At 46.5% G+C, this 25,133-nt stretch overlaps 2 protein-coding genes across 4 annotated transcripts in view; both read left to right on the forward strand.

Moving 5' to 3' along the window:
- Positions 1–25,133, forward strand: part of LOC309564361 (uncharacterized protein) — a 1,000,117-nt gene that overhangs the window by 162,989 nt on the left and 811,995 nt on the right. The gene's annotated exons all lie outside the window — the stretch shown is intronic.
- Positions 756–19,205, forward strand: LOC309562701 (uncharacterized protein). Of its 3 annotated transcripts, none has more exons than XM_082266986.1 (7): positions 756–846; positions 8,984–9,157; positions 10,792–10,983; positions 11,068–11,173; positions 14,854–14,946; positions 15,119–15,421; positions 18,206–19,205. In XM_082266986.1, the coding sequence occupies exons 2-7, from the start codon at positions 9,062–9,064 to the stop codon at positions 18,982–18,984; spliced, it is 1,569 nt and encodes a 522-aa protein (XP_082123112.1). In that variant the 5' UTR covers positions 756–846; positions 8,984–9,061; the 3' UTR covers positions 18,985–19,205. The 3 variants fall into 3 exon arrangements, with proteins under 3 accessions (XP_082123112.1, XP_082123111.1, XP_082123113.1); XM_082266985.1 differs by lacking the exon at positions 756–846 and adding an exon at positions 1,007–1,063; XM_082266987.1 differs by lacking the exons at positions 756–846; positions 14,854–14,946 and adding an exon at positions 1,007–1,063.

The raw sequence follows: 25,133 nt of genomic DNA on the forward strand, positions 1-25,133 counted from the left end.
TTTACACCTGAGCGCACGCGCGTTTTCTTTTGCACATTTTTTCACGCGCCTAGGGCAGCCTTTTTTACTTGACTGGGCTGCCCCATATGCGCCAAATGCCCCAAAGTAGCTCCAGGAACTTTTTGGTCGCTGTGCGATTAGCGTTTTTACAGTGCCTGTTTTGGCGTTTTTCTAGCACGAGAGGCGCGCGGCAAAATTCGCGTTTGCTACCCGCGCTTGGGGTGCGATTAACAGACTATACGATATTTCATGCTTTTCTGACTCTACTGCATTTTAACCCTTCTTTTATTAAGCACACACTTTTCAGTCAGCATTACCCCCACCAGGAGATGTGTACCCATTAAAAAATAAAACCCCTATCTACAACAAAATGGCGCCATTCCTTCACCAAGAACTCTGCTACTACATATCCTAAGGGCAACAAAAAAAAAAAAAAAAACAAGAACCAGGTAAATCCAATAAGGGGCGCTGTTCTTTAAACAAACAAACTAATTGTAATACAAATATCTGTAATATTTGCGGTAACTGCATTCTGGACTTCAAGAAAATGGCCGCCGCTCTTCTACGTTGAGGACAGTGTACGCTTCTGCTCGCCCTCTAGCGTTAGCTCCGCACAGAACGTCCCAAATGAGGAGCGCGGGCTTGTTACTAGGCGACAACTGAACGTCCCTCCAGCTTCAGCTCCTGTGTGCGTTCCAGGCTGGTTAGCGGCTACCTGATGGCTGTAGCGAGGCGCATGCGCAGAGCGTCAGGCTGGGTGGGCGGAGGAAAGCGGGCTAGTTGTCAGAAGTTACCTGTGTTTGCTGCAGCTTCCTTGTCGGTGGAGTGTGTGTGCACAGGGAGAAGGTAATGTCTGCTTTATTAAGGGGTTCTTATAGACTTTAAAGGGCAATGGGTCCCAGGGGGTGTCAGCCTCCCACCCTCAGCAATGGCTCCCACCTGGCTGCTTGATTTCCAGGAGCGCTTGGCTTGTCTGAACGTTCGTATTGCTAGAGCGTCTGAACATATGTGGTGACCCCGGAGGTCCACGCTTCACCGCCATCTTCTCCTGGTCTTCCTACAGGTAGAGTTACTTCTTTCCTCAACCACTGATTGGCTCTTGATGATATAACTCCTATATTGGCGCGATGACGTCACCTGGTGCCTCGCGGATGCGTGGTGGTACACCGCAAAGGCAGCGTGCAATTAAAGCAGTAGTAAACTTGTACCTACAGGTGAGCTTAGAAGAAGTTTCATCGGTAGGTGGTGGGAATACCTCCTAAATGTGCGCTGATGATGTCACCAGCGCATGCGCGGTGACGCTATGCATCTAGCGCGCTGGGTGTGCTGTGAATGTAGAGCGCTGTACCGCTACGATGACTCGTCACATCGTGGTGGCCTAGCCATGCCAACCCAGAAGGAAGACCAGGAGAAGGTGGGAGCACCAGTAGCCGCTGAGGACCAAGAGAAGGTGGGAGCACCAGTAGCCACTGAGGACCAGGAGAAGGTGGGAGCACCAGTAGCCGCTGAGGACCAGGAGAAGGTGGGAGCACCAGTAGCCGCTGAGGACCAGGAGAAGGTGGGAGCACCAGTAGCCGCTGAGGACCAGGAGAAGGTGAGAGCAGCAGTAGCCGCTGAAGGCCCTGGAGAGCAGCCAGGGGCAGTAATAACTCCTATATTGGCGCAATGACGTCACCTGGTCCCTCGCGGATGCGTGGTGGTACGCCGCAAAGGCAGCGTGCAATTAAAGCAGTAGTAAACTTGTACCTACAGGTGAGCTTAGAAGAAGTTTCATCTGTAGGTGGTGGGAATACCTCCTAAATGTGCGCTGATGATGTCACCAGCGCATGCGCGGTGACGCTATGCATCTAGCGCGCTGAGTGTGCTGTGAATGTAGAGCGCTGTACCGCTACGATGACTCGTCACATCGTGGTGGCCTAGCCATGCCAACCCAGAAGGAAGACCAGGAGAAGGTGGGAGCACCAGTAGCCGCTGAGGACCAAGAGAAGGTGGGAGCACCAGTAGCCACTGAGGACCAGGAGAAGGTGGGAGCACCAGTAGCCACTGAGGACCAGGAAAAGTTTAGAGCACCAGTAGCCACTGAGGACCAGGAGAAGGTGGGAGCGCCAGTAGCCGCTGAAGACCAGAAGAAGGTGGGAGCACCAGTAGCCACTGAGGACCAGGAGAAGGTGGGAGCGCCAGTAGCCGCTGAAGACCAGGAGAAGGTGGGAGCGCCAGTAGCCGCTGAGGACCAGGAGAAGGTGGGAGCGCCAGTAGCCGCTGAGGACCAGGAGAAGGTGGGAGCGCCAGTAGCCGCTGAGGACCAGGAAAAGTTTAGAGCACCAGTAGCCACTGAGGACCAGGAGAAGGTGGGATAACCAGTAGCCGCTGAGGACCAGGAGAAGATGGGAGCATCAGTAGCCGCTGAGGACCAGGAGAAGGTAGGAGAACCAGTAGCCACTGGAGGCCCTGGAGAGCAGCCAGGGACAGTAATAACTCCTATATTGGCGCGATGATGTCACCTGGTGCCTCGCGGATGCGTGGTGGTACGCCGCAAAGGCAGCATGCAATTAAAGCAGTAGTGAAACTTGTACCTACAGGTGAGCTTAGAAGAAGTTTCATCGGTAGGTAGTGGTAATACCTCCTAAATGTGCGCCGATGATGTCACCAGCGCATGCGCGGTGACGCTATGCATCTAGCGCGAGCTGAGTTTGCTGTGAATGTAGAGCGCTGTGCCGCTACGATGACTCGTCATATCGTGGTGGCCTAGCCATGCCAACCCAGAAGGAAGACCAGGAGAAGGTGGGAGCACCAGTAGCCGCTGAGGACCAGGAGAAGGTGGGAGCACTAGTAGCCGCTGAGGACCAGGAGAAGGTGGGAGCACCAGTAGCCACTGAGGACCAGGAGAAGGTGGGAGCACCAGTAGCCCCTGAGGACCAGGAGAAGGTGGGAGCACCAGTAGCCCCTGAGGACCAGGAGAAGGTGGGAGCACCAGTAGCCCCTGAGGACCAGGAGAAGGTGGGAGCACCAGTAGCCACTGAGGACCAGGAGAAAGTGGGAGCACCAGTAGCCGCTGAGGACCAGGAGAAGGTGGGAGCACCAGTAGCCGCTGAGGACCAGGAGAAGGTGGGAGCACCAGTAGCCGCTGAGGACCAGGAGAAGGTGAGAGCAGCAGTAGCCGCTGAAGGCCCTGGAGAGCAGCCAGGGGCAGTAATAACTCCTATATTGGCGCAATGACGTCACCTGGTCCCTCGCGGATGCGTGGTGGTACGCCGCAAAGGCAGCGTGCAATTAAAGCAGTAGTAAACTTGTACCTACAGGTGAGCTTAGAAGAAGTTTCATCGGTAGGTGGTGGTAATACCTCCTAAATGTGCGCCGATGATGTCACCAGCGCATGCGCGGTGACGCTATGCATCTAGCGCGAGCTGAGTTTGCTGTGAATGTAGAGCGCTGTGCCGCTACGATGACTCGTCATATCGTGGTGGCCTAGCCATGCCAACCCAGAAGGAAAACCAGGAGAAGGTGTGAGCACCAGTAGCCGCTGAGGACCAGGAGAAGGTGGGAGCACCAGTAGCCGCTGAGGACCAGGAGAAGGTGGGAGCATCAGTAGCCACTGAGGACCAGGAAAAGTTTAGAGCACCAGTAGCCGCTGAGGACCAGGAGAAGGTGAGAGCACCAGTAGCCACTGAGGACCAGGAGAAGGTGGGAGCGCCAGTAGCCGCTGAGGACCAGGAGAAGGTGGGAGCACCAGTAGCCGCTGAGGACCAGGAGAAGGAGGGAGCACCAGTAGCCGCTGATGACCAGAAGAAGGTGGGAGCACCAGTAGCCGCTGATGACCAGAAGAAGGTGGGAGCACCAGTAGCCGCTGAGGACCAGGAGAAGGTGGGAGCACCAGTAGCCACTGAGGACCAGGAGAAGGTGGGAGCACCAGTAGCCACTGAGGACCAGGAGAAGGTGGGAGCACCAGTAGCCACTGAGGACCAGGAGAAGGTGGGAGCACCAGTAGCCGCTGATGACCAGAAGAAGGTGGGAGCACCAGTAGCCGCTGATGACCAGAAGAAGGTGGGAGCACCAGTAGCCGCTGATGACCAGAAGAAGTTGGGAGCACCAGTAGCCGCTGAGGACCAGGAGAAGGTGGGAGCACCAGTAGCCGCTGAGGACCAGGAGAAGGTGGGAGCACCAGTGGCCGCTGATGACCAGAAGAAGGTGGGAGCACCAGTAGCCGCTGATGACCAGAAGAAGGTGGGAGCACCAGTAGCCGCTGAGGACCAGAAGAAGGTGGGAGCACCAGTAGCCGCTGAGGACCAGAAGAAGGTGGGAGCACCAGTAGCTGCTGAGGACCAGAAGAAGGTGGGAGCACCAGTAGCCGCTGAGGACCAGGAGAAGGTGGGAGCACCAGTAGCCGCTGAGGACCAGGAGAAGGTGGGAGCACCAGTAGCCGCTGGAGGCTCTGGAGAGCAGCCAGGGGCAGTAATACCAGGCGGTTGACCTGCAGTTATACTAACATACCGTGCCTTGAAAAAGTATTCATACCCCGTGAAAGTTTCCACATTTTGTCATGTTACCACCAAAAACGTAAATGTATTTTATTGGGATTTTATGCGATAGACCAACACATAATTGTGATTTGGAAGGAAAATGATAAATGGTTTTCAAAATGTTATACAAATATGTGAAAAGTGTGGGGGGCATTTGAAGTCACCCCCGAGTCAATACTTTGTAGAACCCCCTTTTCCTACAATTACAGCTGCAAGTCTTTTTTGGGGATGTCTTTACCAGCTTTATATATATATATATATATAGAGAGGGACATTTTTTCCGATTCTTTGCAAAATAGCTCAAGCTCTGTCAGATTGGATGGAGAGCGTCTGTGAACAGCAATTTTCGAGTCTTGCCACAGATTCTCAATTGGATTTAGGTCTGGACTTTGACTGGGCCATTCTAACACATAAATATGCTTTGATGTAAACCATTCCATTGTAGCTCTGGCTGTATGTTTAGGGTCGTTGTCCTGCTGGAAGGTGAACCTCCGCCTCAGTCTTTTGCATACTATTACAGGTTTTCTTCTACGGTTGCCCTGTATTTGGCTCAATTTAGCTTCCCTGTCCCTGCTGAAGAAAAGCATCCCCACAACATGATGCTGCCACCACCATGTTTCACGGTGGGGATGGTGTGTTAGTTTTCAGCCACACATAGCATTTTGCTTTTAGGTCAAAAGTTCAATTTTGGTCTCATCTGACCAGAGAGCCTTCTTCCACGTGTTTGCTGTGTCCCCCACATGGCTTCTCACAAATTTCAAACTGGACTTCTTATGGCTTTCTTCTTGCCACTCTTCTATAAAGGCCAGATTTGTGGAGTGCACGACTAAAGCCTCGTACACACGCAACGATTATCGTCCGACCGATCGTCCGTCTTTTGTCCAGAGTGGTGTCTGTTGGTTGGAATGTGTCTAGACTGCACACAAATTTTCTCGCCCAACAAAATTCTACTTCAGAAGTGATGTCATGTGTTGGATTCCTTTCTTTGTGTTCTTTTTTCTCTGAGCATGCCCAGACTTGCTCATCAGATTTTTCCCTGTCAATCTGTACTGACTGCACGGAAATCGGCCGTTGTGTTGACGGCCAACAAAAATTTTATAGTCTGCGCACCAGATTTTTTTTCGGCCGAAAAGTCGGAGTCGGTTGTCGGAAGCATCATACTAACAAGCCGAAAATCGGCAGGTCGGACGAAAATTCCCTGCCAATTTTCGACGCGTGTGTACGGGGCTTCATAGTTGTCCGGCGGACAGATTCTCCCACCTGTGGATCTCTGCAGCTCCTCCAGAGTTACCATGGGCTTCTTGGATGCTTCTCTGATTAATGCTCTCCTTGCCTTCCTGCCACTGAAAAACATCCCAACAGCTCAATGCTGCCACCACCATGCTTCACTGTAGGGATGGTAATGGCCAGGTGATGAGCGGTGCCTGGTTTCCTACATGCATGACGCTTGCCATTCAGGCCAAATAATTCAATCTTTGTTTCATCAGACCAGAGAATTTTGCTTCTCTTGGGCTGAGAGTCCTTCAGGTGCCTTTTAGCAAACTCCAGGTGGGCTGTCATGCGCCTTTTACTGAGGAGTGGCTTCCATCTGGCCACTCTAGCATACAGACCTGAATGGTGGAGTGCTGCAGAGATGGTTGTTCTTCTGGAAGGTCACAGAGAAATGCTGGAGCTCTGTCAGAGTGACCATCAGGTTCCTGGTCACCTCCCTGAGTAAGGCCCCCCTCCCCCGATAGCTCAGTTTGGCCAGGTGGCCTGCACTAGGAAGAGTCCTGGTGGTTCCAAACTTCTTCCATTTACAGATGATGGAGGCCACTGTGCTCATTGGGACCTTCAATGCTGCAGAAATGTTTCTGTACCCTTCCGCAGATCTGTGCCTCCATACAATCCTGTCTCTGAGGTCTACAGACAATTCCTTGGACTTCATGGCTTGGTTTCCGCTCTGACATGCACTGTTACCTGTGAGGCCTTGTATAGACAGGTGCGTGTCGTTCCAAACCCTGTCCAATCAACTGAAATACCACAGGTGGACTACAATCAAGTTGTAGAAACATCTCAAGGATGATAAGTGGAAACAGTATGCACCTGAGCTCGATTTTAAGTGACATGGCAAAGGCTGTGAATCCTTATGTACATGTCATTTATTTATTTATTTTTTTTTTAATTTGCAAAGATTTCAAATAGGGATGCACCGATCCGACTTTTTTGGATCCGATACCGATATCTGGCGTTGTGAAATCGCTGATACCGGAACCGATCCGGAGCTACACACAAAGCATGCGGCTGCAGTACAGAGCAAAGCCGCTGCTTCATGTGTGTGGCTCCTCCATTCACAGGCGGAGTGCATCTGATATCACTCCACCTGTGAGCCGGACCTAAACAGGAAGTAGCGGCTCCCATCCCATACTACTACTGCACCTAGTAAGGGATGGCTGAGCCGTTACCAAGCAAAAACCGGATCGGCCAGTGGATCGGTCAATGTTACCGATTACCCCCCCCCCCCCGATCCATCTAAAATGGCGCCGATATCCGAATATCGGATCAGTGCATCCCTAATTTCAAACAAACTTCTTTTACGTTGTCATTATGGGGTATTGTTTAAAGCATTTTGTGGAAAATAATTTAATCCATTTTGGAGTAAGACTGTAAGATAACAAAATTTGGAAAAAGTGAAGCGCTGTGAATACTTTCCGGATGCACTGTAAAATCCTAATAAAATACAATTACGGTTTTGGTTTTAACATGACAAAATGTGGAAAATTTCAAGGGGCCTGACCTGAGGGGGGCCACCCCGGAGTAGGATAGTGAGAGTACGGGTGTCAGTGTGTCAAGTGAAAGGGGATAGTAGGAGAGTATCCTGAAGATAATTAGTTCATCAAGTCTTCTGGATAGAGACTTAATCCAACTTCTAGTGGCAGTGTGAATCAGCAGCCTGGCTGCATCATCAGATAGGAGTCCTCATATCTTGTGAATAGTTAATCTGGAGTATCCCACTATTCCCTTCTCCCATCCCTATTTAAAATAAAACAACTACAAACCCCTGGACTGGTCAGTGACTGAACCAAGAAGTAACGTGTTAAATTGTGAATACCAGAGTTGCTAATGGTAACCCAGGGGGACCCGAAAGTGTGTTATCCAGCAGTCCTCAAGGGGGCAGTGCTACATTAAAAGAAAAAAACATTTCTGTGCTTTTGTTCTAGAATCATCACGTGTATGTATGTATGTATGTATGTATGTATATATATATATATATATATATATGTATATATATATATATATATATACAGGGCTTTTTTTCTCCAAGAATAGGTGCAGGTACTCCCTTCTTCTGAGTCACCCCTTGTCTCCACCCCCTACCCACCTCCGAGCGCTGTCCTTTGGTTCCACCCTCTACCCACCTCCCAGTACCCCCCCCCCCCTTTTTAGAGAATACAGAACCAAGTTTCATGTTGTGGTTCTAGGTAATTTGTATAGAATTTGTTAATGGTAACTAGAAAAGCAGTAATATACATCCCCTGGAATCAGCAGCAATAGACCCCCCCCCCAACAATAGATCCCCCCCCAGCAACAATAAATCTTCCCCTGCAACAATAGAAAAAACAGTAAAATAATAAATCCTCACCTGCAACAATAGACCCCCCCCCCCAACAACAATAGCCCCCCAGAAACAATAAATCCTCCCCTGCAACAATGGCCCCCCCTCCAATAAATCCTCCCCTGCAACAATAGACCCCCCAACAACAATAGCCCCCCAGCAACAATAGTTCCCCCAAGCAACAATAAATCCTCCACTGAAACAGTAGCCCCCCCACAACAAAATGCCCTCCAGCAACAATAGATTCACCCCAGCAACAATAGATCCCCCAGCAGCCAGCATCAATAGGCCATTCAGCTCAACCCACTGACCCCAGCACCCCTTTACCATTGCATACATTCAGACTGAAGGTGCCGGAACTGCGTTCCCCCGCGTTCCCGCTGAAAAAAAGCCCTGTGTGTGTGTGTGTGTGTGTGTGTGTGTGTATACATTATATATATATATATATATATATATATATATATATATATATATATATATATATATATATATATATATATATATATATATATATATAAACATATATACAAGATCCAGTGCAGTGGGGCCGCACTGTAGCAGTAAAGCTACAGTAGGCAGTCTGGAAGTGGTTAATTTGATGTCTTTGATAACAAAGAGGAGGGTTAACTTGTGTGTGGTTGAGTAACACCATGGGATAATGCAAGCTCTTTAGAATGATCGAAAAACAAGCATTAAATTAAGAAGTTCTAATGACAGGTTGGAGGAACACTTTGAGACCTTAGGCCTAAACTATGAGATTTGCTTCAAAACTGTCACTTCTTTTCTATGGCCGTAGGGCGGTACTTATGTCAACTGTCCTTCTGTACTTCTTTCTTTTATAGCTCAAATAATTGTTTTCTTTCTCTTGTAGTACAACAGGTGATTACTTCAAGTAAAATTTCATCAAGAGGAGCCACTTCTACGAGAACTACAGATAATTTCACCAACCATGACTGATCTACAAAAATTGGACAAGGAAAGAAAGAAGAGAACTGAGAGGATATTAAACCTGACCCTGGAGATCATCTACCTGCTGACCGGAGAGGTGAGGAGGATTCTGGGAGGTCACATGACATCACTCTTATCTCTATTAATAAAACACAGACCTGACCGGAGAGGTGAGGAGGATTCTGGGAGGTCACATGACATCACTCTTATCTCTATTAATAAAACACAGAGCTGACCGGAGAGGTGAGGAGGATTCTGGGAGGTCACATGACATCACTCTTATCTCTATTAATAAAACACAGACCTGACTGGAGAGGTGAGGAAGGTTCTGGAAGTGTCACAAAACGTCTCCTAGTTAGTGATGTTGAAAAAAGACACCAATCCATCCAGTTCAACCTATGTTTGTGTGTGTTTGCTGCTAACTGTACATTGTATACCCCTGTATGTTGTGGTCTTTAAGGTGCCCATCTAATAGTTTTTTTAAACTATTGATGTTCCCTGCTGATACCACTGCTTGTGGAAGAGAATTCCACATCCTTACTGCTCTTACAGTAAAGAACCCCCTGCGTATTTTAAGGTTAAACCGCCTTTCCTCTAGTTTTAGTGAGTAGCCACGTGTCTTATTGTATCTTCGATCTGTTTGAATAAAACATTGACCTGATTGGAGAGGTGAGGGGGATTCTGGGAGGTCACATGACATCACTCTTATCTCTATTAATAAAACACAGAGCTGACCGGAGAGGTGAGGGGGATTCTGGGAGGTCACATGACATCACTCTTATCTCTATTAATAAAACACAGAGCTGACCGGAGAGGTGAGGAGGATTCTGGGAGGTCACATGACATCACTCTTATCTTTATTAATAAAACACAGACCTGACTGGAGAGGTGAGGAGGATTCTGGGAGGTCACATGACATCACTCTTATCTTTATTAATAAAACACAGAGCTGACCGGAGAGGTGAGGAGGATTCTGGGAGGTCACATGACATCTCTCTTATCTCTATTAATAAAACACAGACCTGACCGGAGAGGTGAGGAAGGTTCTGGAAGTGTCACAAAGCGTCTCCTAGTTAGTGATGTTGAAAAAAGACACCAATCCATCCAGTTCAACCTATGATGTGTGTGTGTGTTTGCTGCTAACCGTACATTGTATACCCCTGTATGTTGTGGTCTTTAAGGTGCCCATCTAATAGTTTTTTTAAACTATTGATGCTCCCTGCTGATACCACTGCTTGTGGAAGAGAATTCCACATCCTTACCGCTCTTACAGTGAAGAACCCCTTACGTATTTTAAGGTTAAACCGCCTTTCCTCTAGTTTTAGTGAGTAGCCACGTGTCTTATTGTCTCTTCGATCTGTTTGAATAAAACATTGACCTGATTGGAGAGGTGAGGAGGATTCTGGGAGGTCACATGACATCACTCTTATCTCTAATAATAAAACACAGACCTGACCGGAGAGGGGAGGAAGGTTCTGGAAGTGTCACAAAAACGTCTCCTAGTTAGTGCTTGTGGAAGAGAATTCCACATCCTTACTGCTCTGACAGTGAAGAACCCCCTGCGTATTTTAAGGTTAAACCGCCTTTCCTCTAGTCTTAGTGAGTGGCCACGTGTCTTATTGTCTCTTCAATCTGTTTGAATAAAACATTGACCTGACTGGAGAAAGTCACGGTGAGTTGACTCTTTCCTTCTCCTCATTGATTTACACATATGTATCACTTAATACATAGGATTACAAAGTAGTGAAGAAGACGTCTTGGGAGTATGTGACGAATAGCAACCTTTCCTGTTCTTCAAGAGAATGGGTCAAGAGGCAAAGTGCTGTCTTGGAATCCTCACCTGCCTCCATGATAACTGATGAAAACGACGACAAGAAGATTCTGGGGGTCATTAACAAGATCATTGAGCTGCTGACGGGAGAGGTGAGCAGTGCTGGGAATTCTGGGACATTATCCAGTAACATAGGTGATATATCTGGATGGTGACTGTATCATTGTGTGTGTCAGGTTTCTTCAAGGTGTCAGGATGTCACTGTCTGTTCCTCTATGAAGGAATGTTTGGAAGGACACAAGGACGTCATGATGGAGAAGCGGCCGCCCCTCACATCACCGGGTAAGAGGAGACATTCATTTCTTGTATTGAGAATCCACCTAGATACTCACATCCTCCGATATATGGAGATAGCATGTCAGGTTCCTATAAGTTGTCAGGATATCACTGTCTATTTCTCCATGGAGGAGTGGGATAATATAGAAAGACGTCATGATGGAGAAGCGGCCGCCCCTCACATCACCGGGTAACAGGAGACATTAATTTCTTGTATTGAGGATCCCCCTAGATACACACATCCTCTGATATAAAGACATAGAAACAATGTATTCAGTCAGTGTGTGTGTTTCATACAGATGGACCCAGTAACAGAAATCCCCCAGAGAGATCTCCCCGTCCTCTGTATTCCCGGGACTCCACACATACTGTTACCTCTTATTAAGTTGGCTTGCAAAAGCCAACTTTCTAATATTGTATTTAAACTTATTATTCTTCTTCTTCTTCTTCTTTTTCTGGCCGCAAAATTTTTGGACACTAACTCCTCCTAGACCGTTCAAGCTACATACTCCAAACTCGGCACAGACCTTCATACTGTTCTCACTCGGTGTGCTATATCTTTTCAGACTGGTTTGAGTTACGGTTTTCCTAAAAATTAAAATTAAAAACCCAAAAAATGCCCATAGACTTTCATTGACAGGATGTTCAGATGACCCAAGCTCCAAATCCCATTAGACTCAATCAAGCTTTGATGCTAATCAATGTAAACTCATTCAAACTCATCTAATCTATCTATCTATCTATCTATCGATCGATCTTCAAACCTTTTCGATCGATCGATCTTCAAACCTTTTCTTTCTCTTTCTATCGATCGATCTTCAAACATTTTCTATCTATCGATCGATCTTCAAACCTTTTCTTTCTATTGATCGATCTTCAAACCTTTTCTTTCGATCGATCGATCTTCAAACCTTTTCTATCGATCGATCGATCTAAACTTTTCAAACTTTCTGGTCAGGCTTTTTCAAGCCAACTTAAAGTTTGTCTCAAACTTTTTTTTCTAGTTCTTTTTATTATTATTTGGGATTTATATAGCGCCAACAGTTTGCGTGGTGCTTTACAACATGAGGGCAGACGGTACAGTTACAAGTCAATTAAATACAGGAGGAATCCGAGGGCCTTGCTCCTTAGAGCTTACAATCTAGAAGGGAGGGTCAAGTGATACAAAGGTTATAGCTTAGGGTAATGAGCTGATGGAAATAAAAGTACAGTTGTTAGGTGGAGGCAGAATACAGCTGCATCTCATAAATTCAGAATATCATCAAAAAGTGAATTTATTTCAGTAATTCAATTCAAAAAGTGGAACTCATATATTTTATATAGATACGTTACACACAGAGTGATATATTTCAAGCATTCCTTTCTTTTAATGTTGATGATTATGGCTTACAACTAGTGAAAACCCAAAATTCAGTATCTCAGAAAATTTAGAATATTACGTAAGACCAATAAAAAAACAAAAAAGGATTTTTAGTACAGAAATGTTGGCTTACTGAAAAGTCTGTCCATGTACAGTATAGAATGCACTCAATACTTGGTGGCTTGTGATGTAACCACAGAGACATACGATCCTACATAGCAGGTTCGTATAGTCTCTGTACTTACTTCAGGGAGAATGACGGGCAGCTATGTTTACATCAGCCGTCCGCCTTTCTCCCTCTCCTGAGCGGGATCGTGAGTGGCTGGCGGACATTGGAGCCGCCGGTCACACGCGCGGGGATGCCCGTGAACAAGCGGGGGCAGGATCGCGCCTCCGGCGGCACGCGCTCGCCCCCTACAGGCTCATGGACGAGCGACGTATCCCTACGTCGGTTTGCCCAGGAGCTGCTAACCGCCACAGTAAATATACTGACGGCAGTCGGCAAGTGGTTAAGCACATCTGCATTGTTGGGTCTGGTGTCTCTCATCTTCCACTTCACAATACCCCACAGACTCTCTATGGGGTTTAGGTTATGCGAGTTTGCTGGCTAATTAAGCGCAGTGATACCATGTTGTTTAAACCAGGCATTGGTACTTTTGGCAGTGTGGGCGGTGCCAAGTCCTGCTGGAAAATGAAATCAGTATCTCCATAAAGGTGGTCAGCAGAGGGAAGCATGAAGTGCTCTAGAATTTACTATTAGAAGGCTGCACTGACTTTGGACTTGATAAAACCCAGTGGACCAACACCAGCAGATGATATGACTCCGCAAATCATCACTGACTGTGGAAACTTCACACTGGACCTCATGGAACTTGGATTCTGTGCCTCTCCACTCTTCCTCCAGACTCTGGGACTTTGATTTCCAAATGACATGCAACATTTTCCGCAATCAGTGATGATTTGGGGAGCCATGTCATCTGCTGGCGTTGGTCCACTGTGTTTTATCAAGTCCGAAATCAGCGCAGCCCTCTACCGGGAAATTCTAGAGTACTTCATGCTTCCCTCTGCTGACCAGCTTTATGGAGATGCTGATTTCATTTTCCAGCAGGACTTGGCACCGCCCACACTGCCAAAACTACCAATACCTGGTTTAAAGATCATGGTATCACTGTGCTTGATTGGCCAGCAAACTCGCCTGACCTAATCCCCATAGAGAATCTGTGGGGTATTGTCAAGTGGAAGATGAGAGACACCAGACCAAACAATGCAGATGAGCTGAAGGCCACTATCAAAGCAGCCTGGGCTTCCATAACACCTCAGCAGTGGAGGAGCCCTGGAGGAGAGCATGGGACGAAGTGATGAGGGAGCTAGAGAGCAGGGGGTCTTAGGAGAAACAAAGAGAACGATTAGGCTGGTATTTTAGAACTAGATTAGTGATGTAGCTCATATGTCAAAGTTTCTGCTGCTAAATAATATTTTTAATATATAGACAGCAGAGGGCATATTTGAGTAGAGTAGTTATTAAAACATTTATTTACTTATATACTGCGACGGGGCGGCATGTGCAGGCACGTACATGTACGTCATGTGCCTGCATCGGGTTTAGGAGCGCGCTGCACACCACCATCCACCTCTTCACCTCCCCGTGACTGCTGTGTCTGCCAGATAGTGGATTGTGGATCCCAGTACTCGGGATTTGGTAATCATGTGATCGCTATGCAAACACATGATTATAATGTCAACATGGCTGTTAAATTCATAACAGCTGTGTTATTTATGCTGTGATTGGCCCACAGCTATCACATGGTACCTGGGCCAATCTCAGCACCCTGTTCCATGTGATTCGCTGTAGCCATTCACAGATCACTAGTGATCACAGCTATCGTGAATGGTTAACCCATTCATGACCGTTAAACTGCTGTTACAATTGGCAACTTACAGGCTACACATGGCTATAACTGGCCTGTAAGTGTAAACCCACATCTATCACCCTCTGGAGGTGAATCCTCTCACAGCAGGACACGCTTCCTCAAAGGATTTCCAGGATCCAGGCCTGTGGTAACACGGATAAGTCAGCCTCAAGCTGGTCTGTCAGTCTCTCAGCTCCTCCAGAAACAGAAAGGCCAGGCTGGGTTCCGCAGCAGGAAGGTTCCTGTAGATGTCAATGGAAGCCAAGGGCAGCCGACTAAGTGTAACAGTGCAGCAAAGGAAGACCTAGGTGTAAGGACACAGCAGCCTCTATTAGACTCCAGCAGAGATGTGACTGGACTCTGAGGTCTCTCATACATCTCAGTACAGGAGGCTTCACTATTCTCTTTATCCACAGACACCCGAGCCACTCAGACAGAGATCAGAGTTGAGGACGAAGGAGGAGATTTAAGGATTAAAGAGGAGGACGTTCCATTGGAGATCAGCACAGGTGAGGAATAAACATGAATTACTGAAGAGTCACAGATTATCATCTGCCACCAGAAGATGGATCCCAATTACCTGTTCTCTACAATTCAAATTGGTGTAGTGAAAATCGACTGTAAATTTCTTTTAATACATTTTATAGATCACTGTTTGATAACTGTTCTCATTTCCTCCAGACGGAAGATATAAAGCATGCGTCACAGAAAAGCGTCCTCTGATCCCTCTACCTGGTGCAAGTAATGATGATTTTCCTGTAGACTCCATAGAAGAATACTCCATAACGCCAAATGTCAGTTCGGTACTTCGTTTTGCCAATCTGTCACCTGATCCACATGAAGGGAGTTTTTCTGATCAGTCACGTTCTGCTGCCCATCGTTCAGCCTGTGACAGTCTTGTAACAAATGACGAAATGGAGAAAGAGGAGGAAGAAGTACATGTAATGATTAAGGAGGAGAATACGTCTCCAGAGGTCAGCACAGGTGAGTAATATAAGGAAGTACGGAAAAGAATTTGAGATTCTTGTTGGTCAGTAACTGCCATAGTCCCTATGCTTTTTGATAAGGAAAACCAATTAATATACGACACCCATGATGAAATGATTTCTGGAAGGGGTTTCATAGTGCCACCGGGTAATGTCGTACAACTATGTAGCTGGCAGGAGAACAAGATGAAGAAGACTCTTTTTGGTTTTGCCAGCCAAAAGTTTTTGTTGAGGGTGTAACAGCTGCAGCTGAGGTACAGGAGAGGTATGAATGCTAGAGAGAGTTGCCTATGGCGAATAGAATCTCCAGGGTCAGCAGTGAGGGGTAGGCACTTGTTTAGGACATGGGTGTTGCGCTTAGCCGCCAGAAGGAAGACCCTATCCAGATTCAACAGTAGAACTGTCATAGCAGGGTAGACTGGAGTCACCAGTAGACCAGGTAGGACACACATGCCAAACACAAGGCCTTGTCATGTGGCCCTCTCACCCAGTTTTGCAGCTGGATCATGGCGGAACTCTTCCGCCACCCTCAGGCTCCCACTGCCACTCCCCACTGCCACTTGTAAACACAGAAGCTGCGCTTTGAGGGCAGCCATAGTGCTGCAGCGGCCTGTGATAAAATTGAGTTTGACGCCCCTTATGCCGCCCGCCAACCGCCCCCCTTCCTTAAGCTGCAATAGGCAGTGGACAGGTGTGTTTACATGCTGGGGACGTGATTCTTCATCTCATGCCCACAGTAAAATTCACCCATCTTGTAGCGATCAGCGGATGGCAAGTCTGTCCAATTGATGCACATTCAAATAAATAAAGAATTGCCACAAACACCATGTTTGTCAGCAAAACTAGTGTTGAAACAGGCAGTGAGGAGGAGTCGCATCACTTCCTTCCAAATGCAGATTGGGCCTTTAGAGGCCACTGAGATTTACAAACCCAAATCCAAAAAAGTTGAGACACTGTAAAAAAGGAATGGACTAATTTACAAATCTCATAAACTTATATTTTATTCACAATATAATATAGATAACATATCAAATGTTGAAATGTCATGCCAAATTTTGGCTCATTTTGGATTTCATGAGAGCTACACATTCCAAAAAGTTGGGACAGGTAGCAATAAGAGGCCGAAAAAGTTAAATGTACATATAAGGAACAGCTAGAGGACCGATTTGCAACTTATTAGGTCAATTGTCAAGAGGATTGGGTATAAAAAGAGCCTCTCAGAGTGGCAGTGTCTCTCAGAAGTCAAGATGGGCAGAGGATCACCAATTCCCCCAATGCTGTGGCGAAAAATAGTGGCGCAATATCAGAAAGGGGTTTCTCAGAGAAAAATTTGAAAGAGTTTGGATGATATGTACTGTAGATGATAAAAAATCCAAAGATTCAGAAAATCTGGAACAATCTCTGTGCGTAAGGGTCAAGGCCGGAAAACCATACTGGATGGCGGTGATCTTCGGGCCTTTAGACGGCACTGCATCACATACAGGAATGCTACTGTAATGGAAATCACAACATGGGCTCAGGAATACTTCCAGAAAACATTGTCGGTGAACACAATCCACCGTGCCATTCGCTGTTGCCATCTAAAACTCGATAGGCCAAAAAAGAAGCCATATCTAAACATGATGCAGAAGTGCAGGTGTTTTCTCTGGGCCAAGGCTCATTTAAAATGGTCTGTGGCAAAGTGGAAAACTGTTCTGTGGTCAGACTAATTAAAATTTGAAGTTCTTTAAGAAAACTGGGAGGCCATGTCATCTGGACTAAAGAGGGCAAGGACAACCCAAGTTATTAGCGCTCAGTTCAGAAGATTGCATCTCTGATGGTATGGGGTTGCATGAGTGCGTGTGGCATAGGCAGCTTACACATCTCGAAAGGCACCATCAATGCTGAAAGGTATATCCAAGTTCTAGAACAACATATGCTCCCATCCAGACATCGTCTCTTTCAGGGAAGACCTTGCATTTTCCAACATGACAATGCCAGACCACAAACTGCATCAATTACAACATCATGGCTGCGTAGAAGAAGGATCCGAGTACTGAAATGGCCAGCCTGCAGTCCAGATCTTTCACCCATAGAAAACAATTGGTGCATCATAAAGAGGAAGATGCGACAAAGAAGACCTAAGACAGTTGAGCAACTAGAAGCCTGTATTAGACAAGAATGGGACAACATTCCTATTCCTAAACTAACGAGCAACTTGTCTGCTCCGTCCCCAGACATTTGCAGATTGTTATAAAAAGAAGAGGGGATGCCACACAGTGGTAAACATGGCCTTGTCCCAGCTTTTTTGAGATGTGTTGATGCCATGAAATTTAAAATCAACTTATTTTTTCCTTAAAATTATATATTTTCTCAGTTTAAACATTTGAGATGTCATCTATGTTGAAAATATTGAAATTTGAAACTTCCAAATCATTGCATTCTGTTTTTATTCACAATTTTGTACAGTGTCCCAACTTTTTTGGAATCGGGTTTGTAGATGCAGCACTGCAATGTCAGCTGACTGAGGACTATAGCCCAATGTCGACTGAATCGGGATCAGGAGAGCAGAAATAAGTGTAATTCTGTGACCCAGAAGAGAAGTCATTTAGCATCAACACTTGTGTGTGTGCACAGGCACTATGTATGCACACCCCTACTTGTAACTCTATGTGTAGCACCTCGTGCCTGGGCACATGCACACACAGGTGCTGTAGCCATGTGGCCAGCAGTCATTTCTAGTGTTGGTCTGTATGAAATGATGTGATTACCATGATTAACCAATGTTCTGTTATCTCTCCAGGTGGTGAAACCGAAGATGATGGTATCACACCCAGTTCCTCTAAAGAAAATTTCACAACCCCAGATTTCCATCCAGTTCTACACAGCGCAGATCCATCATCTGATTCCTCTGCCAGGAGATTCCCTGATCGCCCCGATTCCATCAATCGTCACAAGGGGGCTAAAACATATGTGTGTTCTGATTGTGGCCAGTCTTTTCCTGAGAGGATAGAACTGGTTATACACCGGAAATGTCACAAAGTTGAGAAGCCGTACGCGTGTCCCGAGTGTGGGAAATGTTATAGCCAGAGAGCGCTGCTTAATAGGCACCAGAAAGCACACTCAGGAGTGAAGCCTTACCCCTGTCCTGTATGCGGGAAGGCTTTCTCACAGAGCCAGTATCTTGTCCTACATCAGAGATCCCACACAGGTGAGAAGCCATACGCCTGCCTTGAATGTGGGAAGTGCTTTTTTCGGAGTGATCATCTAATCAGACACAAGAGGTTTCACACAGGGGAGAAGCCATACTCCTGTTCCGAATGCGGGAAGTGTTTCGCTGTGCGGTTTTGTCTTACGGAACACGAGAGGATCCACACCGGCGAACGTCCGTATTCCTGCACTGAGTGCGGGAGAGGCTTTACCAGTAGATCCAACTTAGCCAGCCATGCAAGAGTCCACACGGGCCATCACCCATATTCATGTTCTGAATGCGGAAAATGCTTTTCAAAAAAATCTTACCTGATGACGCATCTCAGCTCTCACGGGGGACAAGAGGCTTCCATAACGGAATGTGACACCTGAGTACGGGCAGATATTTGTCTATTGTAAATTGGCCCGTTCCTGCACGGTTCAGGTTTTCATGTTATTACTCATGCTGAAAATGCCCTCTTACCTTTTGTGCTTTTAGCTGCATGTTGGTAGGCGGTAGTCTTATTAGGGCAGGCCAGTAAATATAACAGCAATTGGTTTTCTATTTGCTTCCTAGGCACCGGATACTGTAGTTTACTGTAATCCTACATAATTTATCTTAAGTGCTGACATACTATGCAGTACTTTACAATAAGAAATGAAAGGGTGTGAATTACAGACACTAGACAGAAACATGAGAGGGGAAAAAAGGCCTGTGCTCAGTGGAGCTTACTCTCTATTTTCTTATCAAAGAAATTATGCTTCTTCCTTCCTTAGCCTATGCATGATTTTATTATTTAGCTGGCCCCAATGGGTTTACATCCTTGCCCCCCTTCAGTTCCACCACTTTAGTACTTCCAGATATGGAGGAGCACATAATTGGCAGCTCATGCACCCAGCACTGTCACATGCCCCCTTCAGTTCCACCACTTTAGTACTTCCAGCTATGGATGAGCACGTGATCAGGCACCCAGCACTGTCACATGCCCCCCTTCAGTTCCACCACTTTAGTACTTCCAGCTATGGATGAGCACGGGATCAGGCACCCAGCACTGTCACATGCCCCCCTTCAGTTCCACCACTTTAGTACTTCCAGCTATGGAGGAGCACGTGATCAGGCACCCAGCACTGTCACATGCCCCCCTTCAGTTCCACCACTTTAGTACTTCCAGATATGGAGGAGCACATGACATACCAATGATTGGCAGCTCAGGCACCCAGCACTGTCACATGGGAGAGAGAGTCCAAATACCTTTGGAAGGGCTTCCTGTTTCTGGCTGCTGAACAGGCCAATGGAGGAGCAAGGTAAGTATGTAAAGCTGATGGAGCTAGCATTAAAATTAACCCGTTGTTTGGACAAGGCACTGGTTCACTTTTACTCAGGTACCCACAGAGCAGTAATCAGTCTCTGTACTGGCCACAAGAGTACTTTATGGTACCTGGCTTGTACACTGAGCACTGAAGATGTGTCCCACGTGAATCAAATGAAATACAAGAACTGCGTAGATTAGTATTAACTAGTGATCGACCGATTATCGGCAAATATATCGGAATCGGCCTTTTGATTTACCGATATTGCCGATATTTCGGGAAAGTGCTTGTACCGGGGTGATGCCTTCAGCTAGAGGCATCACCCCGGTACCGGTGTCCATAGCCGACGGTCGGCTGTCTTGTAATGACAACCGATGCGGCTGAGAAGCCGCTTGGCTGTCATTCCAAGGAGCCGGAGGGGACGCCCCCCCCCCTCCCGCTGCCTTCCGTGGCTCGCCCGGGTCTCCTGTCCCACCGGGAGACCCGGGCATCCTACCTTCACCGCCGCCGTCTTACCGGGTCTCCATCTGCACCACCGCCGTCTGACCGCGTATCAATTTCTTTGAATTAGGCGCCGCCGAGTACCCAGAAGTGATGTCCTGAAATGACATCACTTCCGGGTACTGGCGGCACCAAATTCAAAAACTTACAGCATTCAAAACAGCCAAACTTGGCGTTTTTGAATGCTTTTAAGTGCAGAGGTGGGGTTTGGGGTCTTTTAGACCGCCAGATCCCTCCACCACAGTACCTGTAGACATTAAATAAAAAAAAAAAAAGTTTTATTTTTTTTTTCGATTATGATTTTTATTAAAGTTTCAAAGTAAAATTATACAAAAGTAAACAGGTTTTAATATCCGAAAATATCGGCCGATGACCAAAAAAATCGGTATTGGCGGTAAAAAAACGATATTGGTCGATCACTAGTATTAACCACTTGACCTCGGGAAGATTTAACCCCCCCTTCATGACCAGGGCATTTTTTTGCGATACAGCACTGCTCTACTTTAACTGACAATTGCATGGTCGTGCAACGCTGTACCCAAATAGAATGTATGTCCCCGCAAACAGCTTATTTTGGTATTTGATCACCTCTGCGGGTTGAGCTATAAACAAAAAGAGACCGACCATTTTTAAAAGAACAATATTTTTTATTTTCTGTTCTAAAACCTATTCAGTAAAAAAATGTACAACAAATTTCTTCATAAATGTAGACCAATATGTAGTCTGCTACATATTTTTGGTAAAAAAATCCCAATAGGCGTATATTGGTTTGCGCAAAAACGATGGGATATTTTTATTTTTTTTATACTAGTAATGGTGTTGATCAGCGACTTATTGTGGGACTGCGATATTGCGGGGGACATTCTGACACTAACTGACATTTTTTTGGGAACCAGTGACACTAATACAGTGATTAGTGCTAAAAATATGCACTGTAAGGGTCCTTTCACACAAGCGCTCCGATCAGATCCGCCTGTCAGTTTTTTAGGCGGATCTGATCGGATGCCCCATGCATCCCTATGGGGCAGCGGATGTCAGCGGAGACATGTCCGCTGACACCTGCTGCCATCCGCATCCGATCCTGTCTGTGAAATCCAGATGGATGGAAACCCTATTTTCCATCCGTAAATGGGATCGGATGAGAGGGGACAAGCGGTCCGCTCTCATCCGATTCCCCCATAGAGATGTATGGGGCTCTGACACCTACCTCTCCGCACACAGAGCGGAGAGGGAGCTGTCACCTTCCTGCTTAGCGGGGATCTGTGTTTACGATCCCCTGCTGAGCAGCACGGATCCGCTTACGGAGGCGGACCATGTGAAAGAAGCCTTACTGTACTAATGACACTGGCTGGGAAGGGTTTAACACCAGGGGCAATGGGTTAAATGTGTGCCTAAGCAGTGTTTTACTGTACTGTGTGAGGTGCTTTCTCTAAGGGAAGAGATTAAATTTATTACCTGCTTTGCAGGAACACACATTTCATCTCTTCCCTCCTGTCAGAATGGAGATCTGCCTTGTTTACATAGGCAGACCGCCGTTCTGTCTCTCTGCGGGATGATCGGTGGGTGCCGGCGGACACAGAGTCTGTGGTACCCCGGTGATTGGCTAAACATGGCCAGCCTAGCCTAAAGTCCTGACGGGGCCCTTTTCCTCATGGTCAGCTGAAGCCGATCAATGAGTACTAGGTGAGGGGCTCACCTGAAAAAATACTCTCCAGTTCAGGGCAGAAAGGAACCTAACAGCCACACATCCTCCCCCAGACTTCAGGGTAGGCCTGAGGACCCACACCCACCATTAAAGTGAGAAAAGGAAACAGACAAAAGTGCAGTGACAAACTTAATTAAAAAATAAGACCTGGTAACAAAAATTGCCCCGAACTTAGCCAAAAGGCCTAGCCCAAAGAGGCTAAAAAAAAAAAATCATCAGTCTCGGGGCCATGTGCTCGTTCTTACAGTAGGGTTCCCACACCCAAGTGATACTAATGCCCCGTACACACGTGCCGAGAGTTGGCCGTGAATTTTCGGCCAACGTCCGATTTTCGGATTGTTAGTATGATGCTTTCGACAACCGACTCCGACTTTTCGGCCGAATAAAATCTGGTGTGCAGGCTATAAAATTTTTGTTGACCGTCAACACAACGGCCGATTTTCCGTCAGTCAGTACAGATTTCGGCAGACAAAAATCTGATAAGCAAGTCTGGGCATGCTCAGAGAAGAAAAAACACACAGAAAGTAAACCAGCACATGACATCACAAGTAGATTTTTGTTGGCCGAGAAAATTCGTGCGCAGTCTAGGCACATTCCAACCAACAAAACACCACTCTGGACAAAAGTCGGACGATCGGTCGGCCAATAATCGTTGTGTGTGTACGAGGCTTAAGAGCATGCCTGGGGCAACCAACTCCTAGGGGGCAAAGACACCATGGATTCTTTGCCTTCCTAGCCCATGGCCAGACCAGGTAGACCCGTAGAAATCAGGAGGCACTACTGTGAGATTTGCCTCCACATCTGCCCCCCCCCCCCACTTCTCAACTAAATCCCTTGCAAGCTGGCTTCAGTCAACCTTCAACATTTTCAGTTTATATCATGGAGAATCAAAACGGAAGAGGGACATGTTGTGAGGTGGTCAAGCTTGGAATTTTCGTGAGGCAATAGGACTAAGAAAAGTGAGGAATTTATCAGAACAGCATCTGCCAATAGCTGAAGTACAATGTATGGTCAGAAATTTGTGGCCACCTAACCATCACCCCTACATGAGCGTGTTGACCATCCCATTACAAAACCATGGACGTTAATATTGTATGAAGTTGCCCGTCTTCTACTGATGTAACAGACACCCAGCAGAATCTTGTGGAAAACCTTCCCAGAAAAGTGGAGGCTATTGGGATTTGAACCCGTTTAGCTAGAGGCACATTTTGATGAAAACCTGGCTCGCACTCTGCACTTCAGTTCATCCCAAAAGTGTTCAGTAGGGTTAATCTTGGTTCACACTACTGCAACCTGAAAAAGTTGGGTGACTTTGCCAGGCCATTTGCTGGCAACGTTAATGCGACTTTCGGGAATGCCTGGGTAATCTTCCTGTAATGTCGGAATCACATCAATATAGATGAGGATCCGACTCGGAGGCAATTTCCATTAAAGTCTTTGGGCACAAGTCGGATAGAAGTCGCCTTTTTGTTATTCGGAATTATAGTCCTAGCCCAAAATTGTTATACCGGTTCCTTAGCGACTAATGGTGTATGTCATTAATGTTATCATGTACTGGTACTTTTCTATACTTTATTGTATGATTTTTAGATTTGTATAGTTTATAACCATAATAAAAATGATTGGATTAGAAGTCACCTTGAAGTAGTACAGGAATCTTTTCTAAAGTCTGAACGACTTCAGTAGTACTAATTAAGATGGCTCTCATTGACTAACATGGGATTTCCCATGTCATGCGACTTGGGGGTCTCACAAGTCAGATCCCAAGTCGTGGCAATTTTCCCCCAAGCCTTAACCACTTGCCAACTGCCGCACAACTATTTACTGCGGCGGTCAGCTGCTCCTGGGAAAACCGACGTAGGGCTACGTCGCTAGCCCAGGAGCCTGTAGGGGGCGGGGGCGCGCTCCCGCCCCCGTTCATTCACAGTGATCCCCGCGCGAGTGACCGATGGCTCCGATGTCTGCAGGCACTCGCGATCTCCCGAAGGAGAGGGAGAAAGGCAGGCGGCTGATGTAAACACAGCCGTCTGTCATTCTCCCTGGTGTAACTGCAGAGACTATGCGATCCTGCTATGTAGGATCGTATGTCTCTGTGGTTACATCACAAGCCGCGCCCCCCCACAGTTAGAATCACGCCCCTAGGGATACATTTAACCCACTGATCACCAATAAAGTTAACCCCTTCCCTGCCAGTGTCATTTTTACAGTAACCGTGCATATGTATAGCACTGATTACTGTAGTAATGTCACTGGTACCCCCAAAAATGTCAGTCAGGTCAATCTGTCCGCCGCAATGTTGCAGTCCCGCAAAAAAAAATCGCAGATCGCCGCCATTACTAGTTAGAAAAAAAAAAACAATAAAAATGACATCAATTTTTCCCGTAGTTAACGCAATAACTTTTGCGCAAACCAATCCAAAAACGCTTATTGCGTTTTTTTTTTTTACCAAAAATATGTAGCAAAAAACAAATTGGCCTAAAATGTTAAAAAAATTTTGATTTTTACATTTTTTTTTTTTTGAGAATTTCATATAAAAAAATGTGAAAATGTTATTTTTTCAAAATTGTCGCTCTTTTTTTGTTTATAGCGCAAAAAATAAAAATCGCACAGGTGATCAAATACCACCAAAAGAAAGCTCTGTTTGTGGGAAAAAAAGGACGTCAATTTCATTTGGGTACAGCGTCGCACGACCGCGAAATTGACCGTTAAATTCACGCAGTGCCGAATCACAAAATAGGCCCTGGTCTTTGAGCAGCCAAATCCTCCGGGGCTTAAGTGGTTAAGGTTTGAGTTCTGTCCAGACTCCTTCCAACCAAACTGATCAGGTATCTTTTTGGAGCTGGCTTTGTACACGGCATAGTCATGCTGGAACAGAAAATAACCTTCCCCAAACTGTTGCCACAAGGTTGTGTAGGGGAAACCCAAATAGTCACGGGTTTCAGTAACATTTTGACTGTTGAAGCCAGATTGAAAATGATTTATTAGATAAACATGTAGACAGACCTGTATGGAGAGCAATTCAGTT

Source organism: Pelophylax lessonae (genome assembly GCF_965119305.1).
Source record: "Pelophylax lessonae genome assembly, chromosome: 9".
NCBI classification, from domain to species: Eukaryota; Metazoa; Chordata; class Amphibia; order Anura; family Ranidae; genus Pelophylax; species Pelophylax lessonae.